Source organism: Pyxicephalus adspersus, chromosome 2, assembly GCF_032062135.1.
Source record: "Pyxicephalus adspersus chromosome 2, UCB_Pads_2.0, whole genome shotgun sequence".
In the NCBI taxonomy this organism is placed as follows: domain Eukaryota; kingdom Metazoa; phylum Chordata; class Amphibia; order Anura; family Pyxicephalidae; genus Pyxicephalus; species Pyxicephalus adspersus.
Window position 1 is genome coordinate 76440028 of NC_092859.1, and position 17949 is coordinate 76457976.

At 36.2% G+C, this 17949-nt stretch overlaps 1 protein-coding gene across 1 annotated transcript; it reads left to right on the plus strand.

The window, feature by feature from the left end:
• Positions 1-737: 737 nt before the first annotated feature.
• Positions 738-17290, plus strand: SLC17A8 (solute carrier family 17 member 8). Its single transcript, XM_072401096.1, has 12 exons — positions 738-1076; positions 5539-5791; positions 6838-6956; positions 7180-7294; positions 8158-8245; positions 8579-8665; positions 9621-9760; positions 9978-10127; positions 10207-10339; positions 10662-10772; positions 14227-14354; positions 14893-17290. Exons 1-12 carry the CDS (start codon positions 976-978, stop codon positions 15232-15234), a joined length of 1767 nt encoding a protein of 588 aa, XP_072257197.1. The 5' UTR covers positions 738-975; the 3' UTR covers positions 15235-17290.
• Positions 17291-17949: the final 659 nt, after the last annotated feature.

Here is a 17949-nt window from a genome sequence, read left to right on the forward strand (position 1 = left end):
ATTAAATCTTGATAGTTTTAGCTTCATAAACTAAAAATATATAATATCCTGGATTTAGTATACTTATTGACATTATTACCTAAGAATACCTGCAGAACATCTGCTTAAATGACACATCCATGAAGCTTAAAGCAGCTTTTCAAAATGTTGGCTTTGCATTGTTTGCTCTGTCATATGTATGTCATAGGAATTGGAACACAGACACACAGCTGCACTAATGGGACTTCTGAAAAAAAGAAAAGGCTCAGTAATAATATATGTGAATTTCAGTCCGTGACCACCTGCATGCGTCATGGAGACGGGAAGAAACCCTTAAATGTTTAATAAACTGCTTCTTTGTCTCCCTTTTGTATGGGATGCTATTAATAACTAAACTGGCAGGACCGTATCGCTTCCTCGTTACTATAGCATCAACTAGTGTAGCATCTCTCCCAATATCAGAGACACATGACAACCAAATAGGATCATTATCACTTCTCAGAATCCTAGGGCACTGACTGGGCACACGTACAATACTAGATGGGCCTTTTCTTCTTGTGTTTTTCCTGGAAAAATCATTTGTAAAAAGTGCACCTTTTGTTCTTCTTGGAATGGGAAGTTTTGCACAGCCCCTCTTATAGTGCTGCTGTATGAGGCTTAATCATTTTATACTCCAATGTGAAAATAGGTTGCTTGGGTTTACTGCTATGCTGCACAGCTGTCAGCTTCCCCTCCAGATAGAAGATCACTGATGTGCTTTATCTACTACTGGGATAATTACACTTGTCATAACCACTACCTTATTCAAACATCCCATTCGGATACTACAGAGAAATCACTTGGAAGTGGAAGCTTGGAAAGAACTGTAAAACTGTCTCTTGATAATATGAGTTGGTGAAACTTGGAGGCGTTTTCCAACAGAAGAAACACTAGTTCTGGATGTGATAGTATGAGGATGAGTGGTCTGTTGTAGATTGGACACCATAAACCTATACAATGCCTTTTCAAGCACTCAGTTCAATCAAGGAGAAAATCCTAAATCCAGGAAAGGAGGAGGTGAAGAATAACATCAGTGACTCACTAGGGCACCTGCAAAGGTAAGGAATATCTTTATATCTTTGGCTTGTCACTTTGTTTTCCAAAGTGTACTTCTCAACCATGATTCTTGATGACCCTAACAAGTATTATTTCCAAAGCTCCAAAATAAATATTTGGGAACTTTAAATAGTTTGGCCTTTCAGCTACATGGAAGTAGATAAAAGGACAAGTTTGTGCCCACTAAGAACTCAAATATAAAAACACTGTTTAAAAGCAGTGCATCTCATCATGTTGTCATTTTTCCAAACTTACAGATAGTAGAACAAGTGTATTAATTAAAAATATATTTGGAAAGAATCCCTTATTATTATTATCATTTTTTATACATATGAAAAAAATGCTGGACAGCATGAACTGTCAGTTGTCACAAAAAAATGTTTGAAAACTTTGAAACTTTATTACCTAACACAGTGTTTCTCAACCAGGGTTCCTCCAGAGGTTGTTGGGGGTTCCTTGAGCAAATTGTGTCCCCCAGGTCACTTTACCTGACACCAATGATCTTTTTGGCCATCTGTAATCATGTCATTCTTCCCACTGATCACCACACTAATGTACTGTGAGCTGTGGATATAGTAATTGTAGCAGGGGTTACCCAAAGACTTGAAAGTTATATCATGTTAAAAAGGTTGAGAAACACTGCTCTAACATTTTAAAACAAATTTGAATTGTTCTGAATCCTCCAATTCCATATCTAAATACAAATCCAATTCCAATATCTAAATATTTCCTTATAAGTAATTATATAATAACATTTTTTTCTAAATAAGAGTAACATTCTTTATTTAGTTTATTGATGGAATGCACCAATATATTGAAAAAAATCTATTTTTTTCAAACACGCATAATAGTTACACTGAGCAGCATAATATATGCGTGTTTTTATATTCAGCTCTTTTTTTAGCTGTTTTTTTCATTATGTATGTATGTCTATTCAGGACTCCCTATCATAGTACTCAACCCGTTTCCCACTCATTTCGGAGTCTCACTCTTCCTGCTGAACCTGAAATGTCTCAATATTCTGTTGTTTTACTTCTTATTTTTAAATAAATCTAGCGGGAAACTCAGGACTACCTAAAAACTGCTGCATCATGGGGACATATTTTGATGCTCAAAAGCATCAATTTCACCCCTGGATTTGTTTGGGTCCTGAGGCATGGGAACCATTAAATTATATTACTCATCTCACTATATACCTAAAACTAAAATATTTGTTAAAGGTGAACTTGACCAGAGCCATTTTATTGTTCTTTCTACAAGTCTCTAGCCGGTAAAAGAAAACTTCCTATTAAACAGGTTTAATGCAGATTTTTATTTTTTTTTGTTACATGTAGGTACAGTATTTGTTTCATTTTATGTTCTTTGTTTGTTTCAAACATATCAAAACATCAAAACATAACATAAAAACTTGCAGAATCTAAAGAATACTGTTCGTTTCAATCTAAGATATACACTGCCATGTAAAAAGAGGGTTCAAAAACATAGATTGTCAGAGGCTGCTCTCAGTGTAGCCTTTTTTATTTTATGGTTCATCATATGTGAAACGGTAGGGTTTATAAAAAACTTTGCAGTTATACTAACTAGAGTTCAAGTGCTACAGCATTTATTTTGTAGTATTTAGATCAGGGCTTCCCGATTTTTTAATACAGGAAATCCCTGAAATACCTTTCAGGTCTATATTTACTTCTTCTCTATTTCCTATATTCATAGTCTACAGTACAATAATATGGTGGTTAGTAGTAAGAATAACTCTTACATTGCTGGCTATTGGGAAGAATGTCACTTTTACAGATAACTTAAAAGATCATTGATGTTTTAATGATTGTATCACCGCGATTATTGTCTGTTCTGTCTATTTTTGTTCTAAAAATATAAAAACAAAATGCTTAAAAAAAAATATCTTTCATTTCAATTAACCTGACCTGAGAGAAACAAACTGCTCATTGCTCAAAGAACCCCTAGCAACCTCTGGAGAAACCTTGGCTGAGAAACATTAATATTATTATTATTATTATTAATATTATTAATAATTAATAAACAGGATTTATATAGCGCCAACCTAATTAACAGAGCTGTACATTAAATAGGGGTTGCAAATGACAGACGAATACAGACAGTGATACAGGAGGAGCAGAGGACCCTACCCCAAAGAGCTTACAATCTAGGAGGTGGGGGAAGTAACACACAATATGAGAGGAGACATTGATGTAGATTATTTCCCCATAGACAAGATAATAATGTTGCATGTATGTTTTGTATGTGCCATACAATTTTAACTCCCATACAATATCCTCATATAAAAGATGCCACAGTTCTATGTCTTGTATGATAAGAGCTAAAACTTTCAGATATTTAGAGTTTCAGCAGGGCTATATTCCTGTTGCAGTAATTTGTTTCTATCAAAAACTCAGGTATGAAAAAGGTCTTTGTATCTGTAAGTCACCAGAGGAAAGTGATGTGTGTGTTGCAACAATGACAATATTTTTATTAGTATATGCATATGATGTGGCAATGAGTAACACCTATTAAACAGGAGGGATAAAAGTATTTTCTATCATGTGATTAGGTACATGGAAAGACCTGAAAGAGAACCGATCACTCAGAAATTGTGTAAGCTGCCATTCTTGAACTCATTGTAAAGAATGCTAATACCCTGGATAAAAAGCTGATCTTTTGGTTATAGTAGTTTCTGGCACACACCAAAAACAAGCATGCAGATAACTGTGAACATTATCTGAACTCCAGAGCTGCATGTTTATTTTAAGTATTATTCTGAACAAGGTCAAACACAGAAGTTTACATAATCTCTTTGCAAAAGGTCTACTTTAAAGCCAACCTTTCATTTCATGGAAACTTCTCTTTTTTAAAATGCCCCTTACCACTAGTGTTTCTTGACCCTTTAACATGGGGAACCCTTGAAAAAACTTTTAGGTCTTTAGGGAACCCCTGCCATAAGTACTATATTCAACACTCACAGTACATTAGTGAGGTCAGTGAAAAGAATACCTTAAATTGCTGGCAAAAAGGAGACGTAACACCATCATAGATAGCCAAAAAAAAATCATTGGTGTCAGTAATACTGACTCGAGAATTCCAAATTGCTGAGAGTACCCCTAACAACCTATGGAGGAACCCTGGTTGAGAAACACTGTACTATAATATTGACTAAATTAGTAAAAAGTCACTTTTGGGGATCAAAGTTAGATAGGATTTAGGCTACTCTACATTCCCAAGATCTTCTCCAAAGGAGATGAGATCATCCATAACGGAAAAAGATTTGCATATTATATAACTTTTCCCCAAAAAATGTGTTTTTAAAGGGGTTTTATTCAGCATTTTAGCAAAGGAATGAAGCATATTTCCATAGAGTATCTTTAAAGTTAAAATGAGTTTTCATTCACCAAATGTAGCTAGAACTGAAGAAGTTGCCTAGATAAGCTGCAAAACATTTTCAGCATTACAGAACAATTCTGGCTGATTGTAATTAATACCCTTCGCTATATCCTAATCCGGATAAATGGGAACCTTCACAGACATTATTTTTCAAATTTATCATGACATTTCAGATAGTTGTGACACATAAAATTATACAATCAAAGCTTTTTGTTACCTATACTGAAAAATAACACACAAATCCATATCAAATAATGTACCAAGAATTATGCTTTTTAAGAAGGAAATTTTACAGTAAACTCTAATCCAGGTTCTTTTATTTTGCAGAGCAGCAAAATGAACTTGTGTTAATGGCTACATAACAGGTTCACTTTAATGCTGGTCCCCATGGGTGCCTATACATACTTCCTTCCGGTCCTTACTCTTTTAAACTGGAAAAGCTAAGTGACATACCTGGCACATAAGATTTACCCACCTTTGCTGATTGATGGACAAAGCACAGGTTCACCCTAAAGTTGCCTTGTCACCACACTGCTACTTTTACAAAACAGATCACTTGTAAAGGAGTCTACTTACCATTTTGGTACCAGCAATAATTCAACCATTATATAAGTTAAACTTGCTCCCCCACCAGTCACCGTGATTGCTCTGGCTGGTTTGTTTGACTTGTAGCTACCTAAATTGGAGGGACAAAACTACAGGTGCCAGGGTGGGGGCAAGCAAATGGTCCATCCACTTAGAAGTAAGGATTAAACACAGTGCCTAGGAAGCCTAGAAATGGTGGGTTTTAACACATGGAAAGTAAGATATTTGAACACTTTAACAGGTGACATATTTGAAAATAGTGCCCCTATGGTGACAGGGTAAGTATAAGCCTGTTCTAAATGTAAAAAGCTTTCCTATTTCCTAAAGAAATTGTATCTCCAATCAGAACATTTGCAGTTGAGATTGATAATTCTGACAATCATGATTCCCAAGTGTCCAGCTTGGGCACATTGCTGAGTAGTAATATTAATACATGCTGTTGACTAGAACAATAGTTCCATACTTTAACCTCTCGTTTTTTTTAAGGAAAATTGATGGCAGAAATGTTGAGGAAGACAATATAGAGCTCAATGAAGATGGACAGCCTGTACATGTTCCTACTTACACATTGCCCAGATTTGATTGTTATTGTTGTGGATTGCCCAAGCGTTACATCATTGCCATCATGAGTGGCTTGGGTTTCTGTATTTCCTTCGGGATTAGGTGTAATCTTGGTGTAGCCATTGTTGAAATGGTGAACAACAATACTGTTTATGTTGATGGAAAGCCAGAAATTCAGGTAAGTGACAAAATACAAAAATACAAAATCCATTTTTTCTACCGGATACTTCCCCACTTCCCTGTTCACAATCTGAAATTTTTATCACCACTACGCATACTTTTCTATTTTATTCTATTTTTTCTCTATTTATCGAATCCTTGCCCTGCCAGACGTTTACATCCTGAGACTGCAATCTTCCTCATGGCCAGTTGCACATGTTTAGTGGGTCCTTATAGATTTCTATGGGACTGCTAACTCTGCATCACTACGAATGCAATGACAGAACATTTCCTGACCGATAACAATAGATTGTTATGCCCTACAGCAATTAGTGCTAAATTTTTTTGATCCTTACATTATTTAGTAGATAGAACACCTGCTGCTGAATGGAAATGGATGTCATTTAAATAGGTGCAAAGAAAACGTATCATTTTTTTCTTCTAATGTGTCCATAGACATTAGATCAGGGATGTTCAACTGCAGTCCTTGAGGGTCAAGTTACACACACATTTTAGGTTTTAATGGACTGGGTGACTTTTAGTTTGTCCTGTGTATTATAAGCTACTGCCATTATTTTTATAAAAACTCATCTCTGTGCTCCTGATCTTCTCTTCTCCTTTATCAGCGACATCCTGTTTACATGCATTTGTTTCAGATAAGCCTTCTGAAATAAATGGACTTACCTGTCTGCGTTCCTATCTGTAATGTACACTGAGCACATACAATACCACCATACCTGGCTGATAGGAATGAGTTTACATGCACATTCTGGCCTGGCTAATCAAGACTGTAGAAAACCTTAACCCAGGTGCCAGATGAAGCATGAAGAACTGAATATAATATAAAAACCTAAACGGGCAGGCCAGATTATTATATTGACAAAGGGACATAGCCAGTGCCCTCTGCAGCAATGAACTTGCCTGCTCACAGTTTTTCACATTTAAAGTTTACATCTGCTTTAGGAATGTCACTTACTGAAATAACCCCAATGGTAACACCCATGTAGACTCTTATTCTGTATCCTTACACTATACAGAGCCTCCAAATTACTTTTGTCTTTACAGAAAGCACAGTTCAACTGGGACCCAGAAACAGTTGGTCTTATCCATGGATCATTTTTCTGGGGATACATTATGACCCAGATTCCTGGAGGATTCATAGCAAACAAGCTAGCTGCCAATAGGTAATAATTTTTACATACAACTTTCACATTCTAGTCCTTTTATTAAAGCATTACTGGCCTGTCAGTGGCCTAACTAGAATGATTTATATCAAGATTTCAGATAGAAACCTGTGCCGCATCTTGTTATAATTAAAATTCTAAAAATAAAACTCATATGTTTTTTCCTGTATTAGTGCTGTGAACCAATAAAGTACACTGGAAACATTTGTTTTTATTTTTACAGGGTATTTGGTGCTGCTATTTTTTTAACCTCACTCCTAAATATGCTAATTCCATCAGCAGCAAGAGTACATTTTGGGTGTGTTATATCTGTTCGCATTCTGCAAGGTCTGGTTGAGGTAGGTACCCCTACAATAATGTAGTTCTTATAACCTCCATCTTCTTGTCTGTTACATGTTCATTCATTCACTTTATGCTTCATGTGCTGTATATTTTTGTTTTATGCCATGACTATGTTCTTGACGTAATGATTTTTGGGCACAAATGTACAGCTGAATACACCCAAAAAATCCATTATCTTATAGAGAACATACAGTAAGCACATCAAGCAATGTATTACTTTATCTAATTAATCCACAAGTGGTTATCATGCAAGCATTAAATGTATTCATCATTTATTTTCCAGCATATTAAAAAATCTCTGTTGTTATAGAAAGAGTCTTCCTTTTTTTTCTGATTGTTTAGATAGGTTCTTTATTGCACAGCGACCTTTTTACAATAAAATAAATTTACCTGCTTGATTGCAATTTTTTGTTTACACTCGCCTCTTCTCGCTGGCCAGGGCAGAATGATTCAATGCGCATGGGAGTTCATTTATTTTCAGCAAACACCCATGCCAGGATTGTGCACTGAATTGCATATGCAAAGCTTAGTGTACATCAAGGAAAGATTTTGAACAAGCCAGTAAGTTTATTTTATTGAAAAGGGGACATCCCCCGTCCCTTCTGCAGTATTGAACCCTTACTCTGTAATTTGCAATCTGGGAGAATATCTTTGACCAGGATGTGCTGCTGCAGGGAAGGCCGAAGAATTGACTGTGGTACCTGGCCGGAATGCCTAAAAGACTGAACCAAATAACAAATCCATTATTAGACAAAACAATACCCATATATGTATTTCAATGGGCCTTTTGTTGTTTGTGGGAGGTTCACTAAAAAATTACAAACTTATTAGTATAAATGTATATTTCATATGTTTTCAGGGCGTGACGTATCCAGCATGCCATGGGTTATGGAGTAAGTGGGCACCCCCATTGGAGCGAAGCAGGCTAGCGACCACTTCTTTTTGCGGTAGTAAAATTATTTCTTTGTCATTGATCGTGTCTTTGTGAAAGTTGGCAGCTGTCTGCACTTCTCCGTATAGGAAACAATAATAAAGATGGGTTGTAGATTTAGTTGCAGTGCTCTTAGACTGTAAAATGTATACTTTGTGTATTCGTATTTTAATTCTTCTGTTAATAGAATTCTTAGCTACAGAGATATTCTAGAATGTTGGACAATCTTTTTGATTTACCCTACCTAAGTGTTGGTTTAAAGTAGTGCATGGCGTTCTTTAGTTGTTTCATTTACTTTTTAATATATATTGCTGTGCAATGTCCTAATATTTATCTATTTGTATTTCAGGATCTTATGCTGGTGCAGTTATTGCTATGCCATTAGCAGGGATACTTGTACAATATATTGGCTGGCCTTCTGTTTTTTACATTTATGGTAAGGTTGTCTGAGTCAGTATACCAGTGACGTTAGTTAAACGTCACTATATTTTGCCTGGGTGTCATTTTAGCTTGCCTTAAAGTGGAACCATATTGTAAAAATAGAAAATCATGAGCAGGCAGGTTATTTATTGTTGAATTAAAATATGTTCGGAGATATATCTTTCTGGCCTGGCCAACAAAGCCATGCAGGGCAAAGCAATACGTTTGCTTTGGTCTCTCTCTTCCAGTTTTGCAGTTCATAGACCCATGAAGGGATATCATATTAGACATGCTTGTAGGAGGGAGAGTCTCAAATCCCAACGTGTTTCGCCTTAACGGGCTTCCTCAGGGGAATGAGAGGCAACACTATAGTATAACATAGAAATAATGCAATATATAGTCATCAAGTGTACAGACATATTAGTGCATATGTGTTTGTCACTTAAAGAATACATTATTGCCAAAAAAACTCTTCTGCTCTTTATCTTCTTTTTCCATTTGATTATTTACAAGGGGTTGGCAGATATACTTACATTTAGATTTACCAAGTATCAGAAGGCCCAACCTTTTCCTTATTTGCTTGGTTTGCTACCAATAAAGACAATACCTGGACCTCTGTGTACGGTGAACCATGTGGTCTTAGGTGACAGTAATGCAGCTTGGTGATTGGTTTGGTGCTGTCACAGTAAAGTCAAGGAAGATATGCTCAGGTCTGTGTTAGCTCAATTGTAAAAACCTAAGCTGGGTGCTTAAATTAAATGTTCCTGTTAATAATAAATAGGTTGACTGAAAAAGAGACATATGTTCATTTTTAGTTTTGTCTTCCAACAATTTCCAACAAAAAATTCACATTTTCTGTAGTATGGATCCACTGTGTCCCCTAACACTCAAGAATGACTAATATCAGAAAGCCAGTACACGTTTTAACTATTGCTTATGTTTGGATTGATAACTGTGGTTCCTCCATGCAGGGATGTTTGGCATTATCTGGTACATATTCTGGCTGCTGCATGCTACGGAGAGCCCAGCTGCACACCCTTTTATCTCCTCTGAGGAAAGATCATACATTGAATCAAGTATAGGAGAAGGCAGCAGTTTAGTTTTAACTGGTGTAAGTGTTGATGTGATTATATTTGAATGTTTCTGTATAAATATGGTCACTGGTAAAATAATTGTAAAATAAATCTGATTGAATACATTTTGAAATGTTTTCAAGCGTAAACTAGTCCTCTACAATCTAATATGTGCACCTTTTTAATCCACACCAGGCTTGAACCAGTAGCCTGGGCTATTAATGTAAAAGTTAAAACACCTTTTTCTATTTCTAGAAATTCAAGACCCCTTGGAAGAAGTTCTTTACTTCAATGCCAGTCTATGCAATTATTGTGGCTAATTTTTGCAGAAGTTGGACATTTTACTTATTGCTGATCAGCCAGCCTGCCTACTTTGAAGAAGTCTTTGGATTCCCAATAAGCAAGGTACATACATACATTATATCCCCTTTGACATTTGAAGAAAAAAAAGTAGCTAATACTATCTTTATGTTTGTCCATTCAGGTTGGTTTACTGTCAGCAGTACCACACATGGTGATGACAATTATTGTACCGATTGGAGGACAGCTGGCTGATTTTCTAAGAAGCAGACAAATTCTGAGTACCACAACTGTAAGGAAAATCATGAACTGTGGAGGTAAGACCAATATGTCTCAGGATTACCCTTACTACCAAGTGTTGCCAAAGTCTTGTTAACAGAAATAATTGGCTTATATCAGCAAAGATGAACCAACTTCCCCTGCCCTAATCTTAGGAGGAGTCCTTATATGGGGGCAACGCTGAGTGAGTTTTCTTATTGGGTAATCTATATATATAACCCAAACAGCAATTATATTTAAATATGTTTCTTTTTCTGAACTGTTTATAAAATATTGAGTATAATTATAATTTTTTTATGTGATAGGATCATACCAGTAATAACCATTTAATCACAATTCTATATATCCATTACAATACAGGTTTTGGAATGGAGGCCACTTTACTGCTGGTGGTTGGATATTCTCACACTAAGGTTATTGCAATTTCTTTTTTGGTTCTTGCTGTTGGATTCAGTGGCTTTGCTATATCAGGTAAAAATGCAAGATAAAAATATTTAAATTTATCAATGTTTGCTAAAATATACAGTATTTTTATTTTGTTGGTTAGTCCACTTAAACGTATTTTCATACTTCTATACATTTCGTTACATTTTTCATACATTTCATTCATACATGGAGCTCCTTTTACTGTTTTCTAGTATAAAAACTGCACTAAACGCAAAAAGTTACAATTTTTTAAAGTCACTAATGATTTTAATGAGCTGTTAATATCATACCTGATAAGGGTGAACCAAAGATTTTTAGTAGGGTAACCATACTACAAAATTCAAAAGCAATAATTAGCTTGCTGTAGTAATACTATGTTGTAGCAACAAAATAATAAATAGCTCTTTAAACAACCAGGGTCCTAAAAAACATAAGCCCCCAGAACACCTAGGAAGAAATGTTGTGGCCCCAATATGATTTAAAGTGTCTGAAGCTATTTCATGTTCTCGCTTCTCTTTCCATTATCCTGGTGTAAGATTTCATAGCTCTTCATTGCACTCTACTATACTATTTCATATGTATGTCACATATCCAATTTGGACATAAGCCATCATGAGATTTGGTAATATTCTCTAACGTTATCACTTCAGTTTTTATTATTTATTTTGCCGTAACTGCCGTTGACAGATACTTTAGTGTGGTCAATACTTAATTAAACATCTTCCAGTGCTTCCCTTTGTTTTAATTTCTTCAAACAATGACGCTAATGCTTGAGTGTTCCTTTAATTAATGTTGAGACTGTGTCCTGATAACATCTGGGTAATCTGTTATGTATGCCAGATGGAGCATTTGTTATTTCAGAATGCAAATGATAATTTAGTTTTTTTTCCAGTTTGTTTTATTAACATGCTGCAATCTTCCAACACTGATTAGCAAATCATTCAGCAAGGATGCTGGAGGCGGCTGTTATGCATGAATAAATATAGTGAATCTGATTACAAAAAGAAAATAACACCAAATAATCATTACTAATATGGAGAACTCATGGGTTGCATAACCATGTATATGTTTTGAAGGCCACATCTAACTATTATTATTCATAAATATTATAACAGTATTTATACTGTGTCAACATAATATGCGGCGTTGTACAATAAAATAGGTGTAGCAAATGACAGATACAACAATGACACAGGAGGAAGAGTGAACCCTGCCCAGACGAATCAATTCAGAAATAGAACACAATAGGAGGGGAATTTGGGATGGTGATTGAGTAGTGACAGCAGAAGACGGGTAAGCGAGTTTGAAGAGATGGGTTTTAAGAACGCTTTTAAATGTGCAGAAATTAGGACCAAGCCGGATAGGAAACGTAAAAGAGATCAAGAGTGGGCAGCTCTAGAAAAGTCTTAAAGCAGTGCGTGTGACGAGGTTATGAGTGGGGAAGTCAGTAGTAGGTCATTGGAGGAGTGAAGAGAGCAGCTAGGGACGTATTATTTTACGTTACAAAAGGTAAGTGGGACAAGAACTGTGGAGAGATTTGAAGGCAAAGCACAGGAGCTTGAATGTGATTCTCAGTTGAAATGGAAGCCAATGAAGAGAACTGCAAAGAGATGCAGCAGAAGAGGAGCGGAGGGAAAGATGGATGAATCGGGCTGCAGCATTCATAATAGATTGTAGAGGAGAGAGTTGGGTTAGTGGAATACCAGAGAGGAGGAGGTTACAGTAGTCCATATGAGAGATGATAAGTGCGTGTACAAGGAGCTTGGTGGTCACTGGGGATAGGTAGGGGTGGATTTTCCAAACATTCCGCAGGTGAAAACAGCAGGACCTTTAGATGTTCTAAATTTGCGGGGTAAAGGAGAAGGCAGAATCAAGGTGACACCAAGACAATGTTCCCGAGGGGAGGGACAAATACCAATGTTATTAACAGTTAGATATATGTCAGGGGGAGATTTGTAATGTTAGGGTGGGGAAGATGATGAGTTCTGTTTTATCCAGGTTGAGTTTCAGAAATCCGTCAGACTTCCATGACGAGATGGCCGACAGGCAGCGTGAGACCTTATCCAGGACTGAGGGAGACAAGTCAGAGGTGGACGGAAAGATTTGAGTGTCATCACCATACAGATGGCACTGTAAGCCAAAGGAGGATATGAGACTACCGAGAGAGGAGGTGTACAGAGAAAAGAGAACCGGTCTGACCCTTGGGGAACACCAACTGGGAGGAGAGTGGGAGAGGGCGAATTACCATTGAAAGAAACTTGAAAGGAGCGGTCAGACAGATAGGAAGCAAACCAAGAGAGAGCAGTGTCACTGATACCAGTGGAGCGCATGAATTGTATCAGAAGGGGGTGGTCAACAGTGTCAAAAGCAGGGGAAAGATCAAGGAGACAGAGGAGGAAAAAGTTGCTTTGAGACTTAGCTCTGAGAAGGTAATTGGCCACTTTAATGAGGGCTGTTTTGGTGGAATGGGCAGCTCGAAAACCAGACAGGAGAGGATCAAGGAGAGAGTTGGAGTTTAGATAGTCAGAGAATTAGTAGCTAGAAAGTAACCTTTTAAAATGCTTTATTTCATTTAACTAGCACGTTTGGCTCAGTGGTTAGCACACCTTTGCAGCACTAGGTCACAGGTTCTCAGGCCAGGATTCTATGCGCATGGAGTTTGTATGTTTTCCCTGTGTCTGTGTGGGTTTCCCCCTGGTATTCCAGTTTACTCCCACAATCCTAAAACATGCAGTCAAGGTAATCAACTTTCGCTCAAAAAAATTGTCCGTGTATTACGTTAGTGACATAGGACTATGGTAGAAACATTAGATTATGATCTTTAGGGACAGTTAGTGACATGACTATGGTATATATGGCTTTGGCACTGTGTAATATGTCGGCACTATAAAAATACTAGTTAATATTATTAATATTCTGTAGGGATTTGAAGCACCCACTGTTGCTAAAAAAATTGTTCAGGCTTTGCTTATTTTCAGAGACGATGAAGAGAAACAACTGATCAGTTTTATCTGTAGATACCTTACACTAATGAGCAAAATGTTATTACTTTTTCCTTAGCACATTAGAAAAACTTAAAATGAACCTTTGCCCAGGATTGTTTTCCTAAACTTGAATTGGCATTTTGACCTGAATAGGCAAAATAAAAAAGTAAAATAAAATGTTTTAGGTATTTATACATTTTAAAGTGGCTACAATATACTGCTACCTAATGGGTTTAACATAACATCCTGTTACTCCATGTCCTAGACAGTATTTTTATTGCTGCTGTTGGCATAAATCAAGTTGTGATGCAATCATCCCCTTTAATATCATATAGTATTGATGCAATAAAGTTTGCAGGTACAAACTGTTTTAAAGCATAGATGTGGCTTTCCACATAATAAAAATGGCTAATAGTTCCTTCTGGGTTAAATCTAATGTTAATGATAACCCCTTTTGAAGATATATTGACATTTATTTGATATGCAAGATTTGTCACATTAGTGTCCTTTTCTAGGTTTTAATGTGAACCACTTAGATATTGCCCCACGGTATGCCAGCATTCTTATGGGGATCTCAAATGGAGTTGGAACCCTATCTGGAATGGTGTGTCCACTCATTGTTGGTGCTATGACGAAGCACAAGGTAAACTATGTGTGCACAATGAACTTCTTAACAACAGATTTAAAAATTATTGTGTTATTGGTTTCACTTTATGGGCAGTAAAAAGAAAGCAATTTTTAACTTTAAATTTCCTGAAGATAGAAAAATTCATCAATATTTGGATCATTAAATATGTTTACATAGATGGCAAAAAATATGACAAATCTGCCCCCTGTAATTTCCTGAAAATGGTGTTCAGACTTGGGGGTTGGGGAAGCAGCCTATTCAGCTATACTACATTGCACTGTGCTGTTCATCACTTAATACTAGCTTCCTTAGAAAGCCTTCTCATATCAGTGTGCTGTCGCCCCATCAAAACCGTACACAGGTTTGGTGAGCCCAGATGGTATTACTGAACTGCAATGTGGGTTTCAGGGACTAGATGGAAAAATGTAAAAATTTTGCTAGGGGAGAATGTTAGGTAGGGGTGGAGGTGTCATCCCGTACAGGTACTATAAGTCTAGTATATGATTTACTTTTGTTTTAAAGATTTATCTTAAATGTCATATTTTTATTCTAGACACGTGAAGAATGGCAGAATGTATTTCTAATAGCAGCAATAGTCCACTACAGTGGTGTTCTGTTCTATGGCATCTTCGCTTCAGGTGAGAAGCAGGACTGGGCAGATCCAGAAAGTCTTAGTGAAGATAAATGTGGAATTATTGATAACGATGAACTGGCAGAGGAAACTGAACTGAACAATGAATCATTCACCAGTCCATCTAAAAAGATGAGTTATGGCGCCACTATTCAGAGTAACGAAGTGCGCAGAGCAGGATGGAGGAAACAGAAGGGAATGACACAAGACTTTGATGAACAAACTTCCTATCATTATGAAAATGGGAATTTTCAAGACTCCTAATGGCAATGTGCATGTATTTACATGAGCCTGATGCCTGTGTCCACAGATCCGTGTTTAACTTCAGAGTGCAAGAGATGAAAGAAAAACTACCTAAGTGTTGCTGCAAAGTGGATGATATTATTTGATCATTACTTTCTGTAAATGAGGCAGAAGAAATGTCACATTCAGATTACCCTATGAACATATTGATTTCCTATATAATAACGTGGTACAAAGCACATTATTTACTAGTCCCATTTTTCATGCTATGCAACTTTACCATGCATGTGTCATTGAGAACATATTTGCTGTTCTGTAACACCTCATTTGTTAAAGTGTTAATGTTTTCTATTAGTTCTTAAAGAAAAACTCTGAGCAAATGTACAAAAAAGTCTAATGCACCCTTTCTATTCCCCTATAATATAAACATTCCCTTAGAATGAGCTGTTATATTCTTTGTTTTCCCAAAACTTCGATCCTAAGCTGGCTGAAAGGCACTGTGTCTGATATGCAAAATTTGATTTTTCATCCATAGTCAGTAGCTAAACCCTTCATTTCTTTTTGGGAAGGTCAGAGGTCTCTTAGATGTTCTTTATTGCTCTGAATATGTCATTTTAAAGGCATTTGGGGATGAGGGTAGAGAGGTTTATATTTAAATATTGAGAAACGGATGGCAACTTAGTTAATAAAAAGACTTTTAGAGACCAATAGATTACATGAAAACACCGCACTGTCCTTATTTAAATAAATAGGACGTGGGCTTCATGTGCTAACTAATAGAGATGTGTAGGTGACACCTGGATTTAGGAAAAGCATAAACTACATTAAACACCAAAAAACAACATGACAGAAATATTTTACACGTGGCCTTAAAAGTGCTTGAAAATATTTTTGGCAGGAGTTCCTCATTAAAGCAGACATTACTGCAGTGCTGCAAATGTTTTACATAGCCGTTGTCTTTTGGTACAGTTTTTATGTCTTTTATGCTGGTGTTAAGTATCTATGTGTATCTGGCTCCTATTTTTATACGCTGTATAAAATAGGTATTCTATGTGGAAATGGATAATAAACATTTTGTGTTTTATTTTGTGTATATGAAATAATGTATCGGTACAAATGTGTTGTCTGTTAATCTGAAGTAGTTTTCTGCAATATGAGATGTGAATATTTCTAGAGAATATTACTGAACAACAAAACAATTTCATATTCCCTTTAGGAACTTACATCGTTTGTAAATGCTATTATTATACAACTGTCTGAGCCTGATCAGAATTTGGCTGGGCGGAAATGACAGTGTTGGGTGTACAGATTACTATCCCATCAATAATGTATTAGAGACGCAGCTTTAACCTCTGTGTGAAAGAGCAATACTTACAACTGTCTATAAAAAATGTCTCATAGGCTCATGTTTATGTATGGCAGAGTCTATGGGCCCTCAGTTTTTCTATCGCAAAGCCCAACAGTGCGGGTAACTGGTCTGTTAGTTCTCTAATATTACGTGTGCACTGATTTCCATAAAACTGACTTAATTTTGTTCACTGATCCTTCCCCCACTGTAAGCTCTTTTTTAGTAAAGCTTTTGTGTACATTTTGTGGTGTGTGAAGGCGGCTGAAGACCTCTACTCAAATGGTAGTCATAGATTTATAGAATGATATTAGTGCTGTAGATGCAGAAGATGGCTACTTGTGCTTATCGTGACGCCAAATACATAAAAATAGGCCTAAAGAATACCTTTTCCAGATCCATGATGACCAAGACCTAAATCATGCTCTGTTGTATACTAAATAGGCAGTTATTTTATCTTTCATAACATCCTGTTATGTTAACTAAACATGGATGATATTTTAATAATGAATATTATTACAGATGTAATGTGGCACATTTATAAAGCAATGAATGTGATTTACACCAAGCATTCACTAATGTAAACAAATCAATTTAACACACATGCACCTGGAAGATTCACCTGCAGTAAATGTTTGATGTATGTTGGATTATAAATATACCCTTTTGTATCTGAAGAAGAATGAAAATTGGTTTGGTTTGCCCTTGCTTTTCTTTACTTGTAATAACCAGTATTATATCCATTGTTACCAGCGGAGGAAATAAACAGCTCATGAACAAATAGAGGTGTAGAGTTAGGGCTGCAGCTTCAATAATACAATGATGCTGAAAAAAAGAATTATAACCACTTGGATACTAGTACAGCTACTTAGAGAAATAGGGCATATTATATCTGAAGATGATTTTTATTACTTCGTAATGGGGTTTTAAGGTTACTTTATAGTTGCAGGCTGGCAATGATTGGAATGCAATTGAAGAAATCTCAGAATGTAAACAATTTTCCAGTGTAATAAGTAGTGTAATCTGATAAATAGAAAATAATTTTGAGAAATAAATATGGTTTTGTGTAATTTAAAGCTGAAGTATAATCTATATAATAATCCTATTTTTTTGGTCGGCCTCCACCCTTTCCAACATAGTAATGTAGTTTTTAAATAAAACTTATCCATTTTTTTATAAATACCTTATTGTGGATCCAGTGGCATCACTGTTTTTTTCTCTATGCAATGCAGACAGATAGCATCCTGAAAACATCACACATGCTTCTTCAGCATTCCCCTCAAAAGGAGTGGGCATTTCCTGGCAGACTGTATTTGCAGGATCCCTTGTGGATGGGCCCATATGTGATTCAAAGTCTCCATGATTGGAGGAAATGAAATACAGTGAATGAA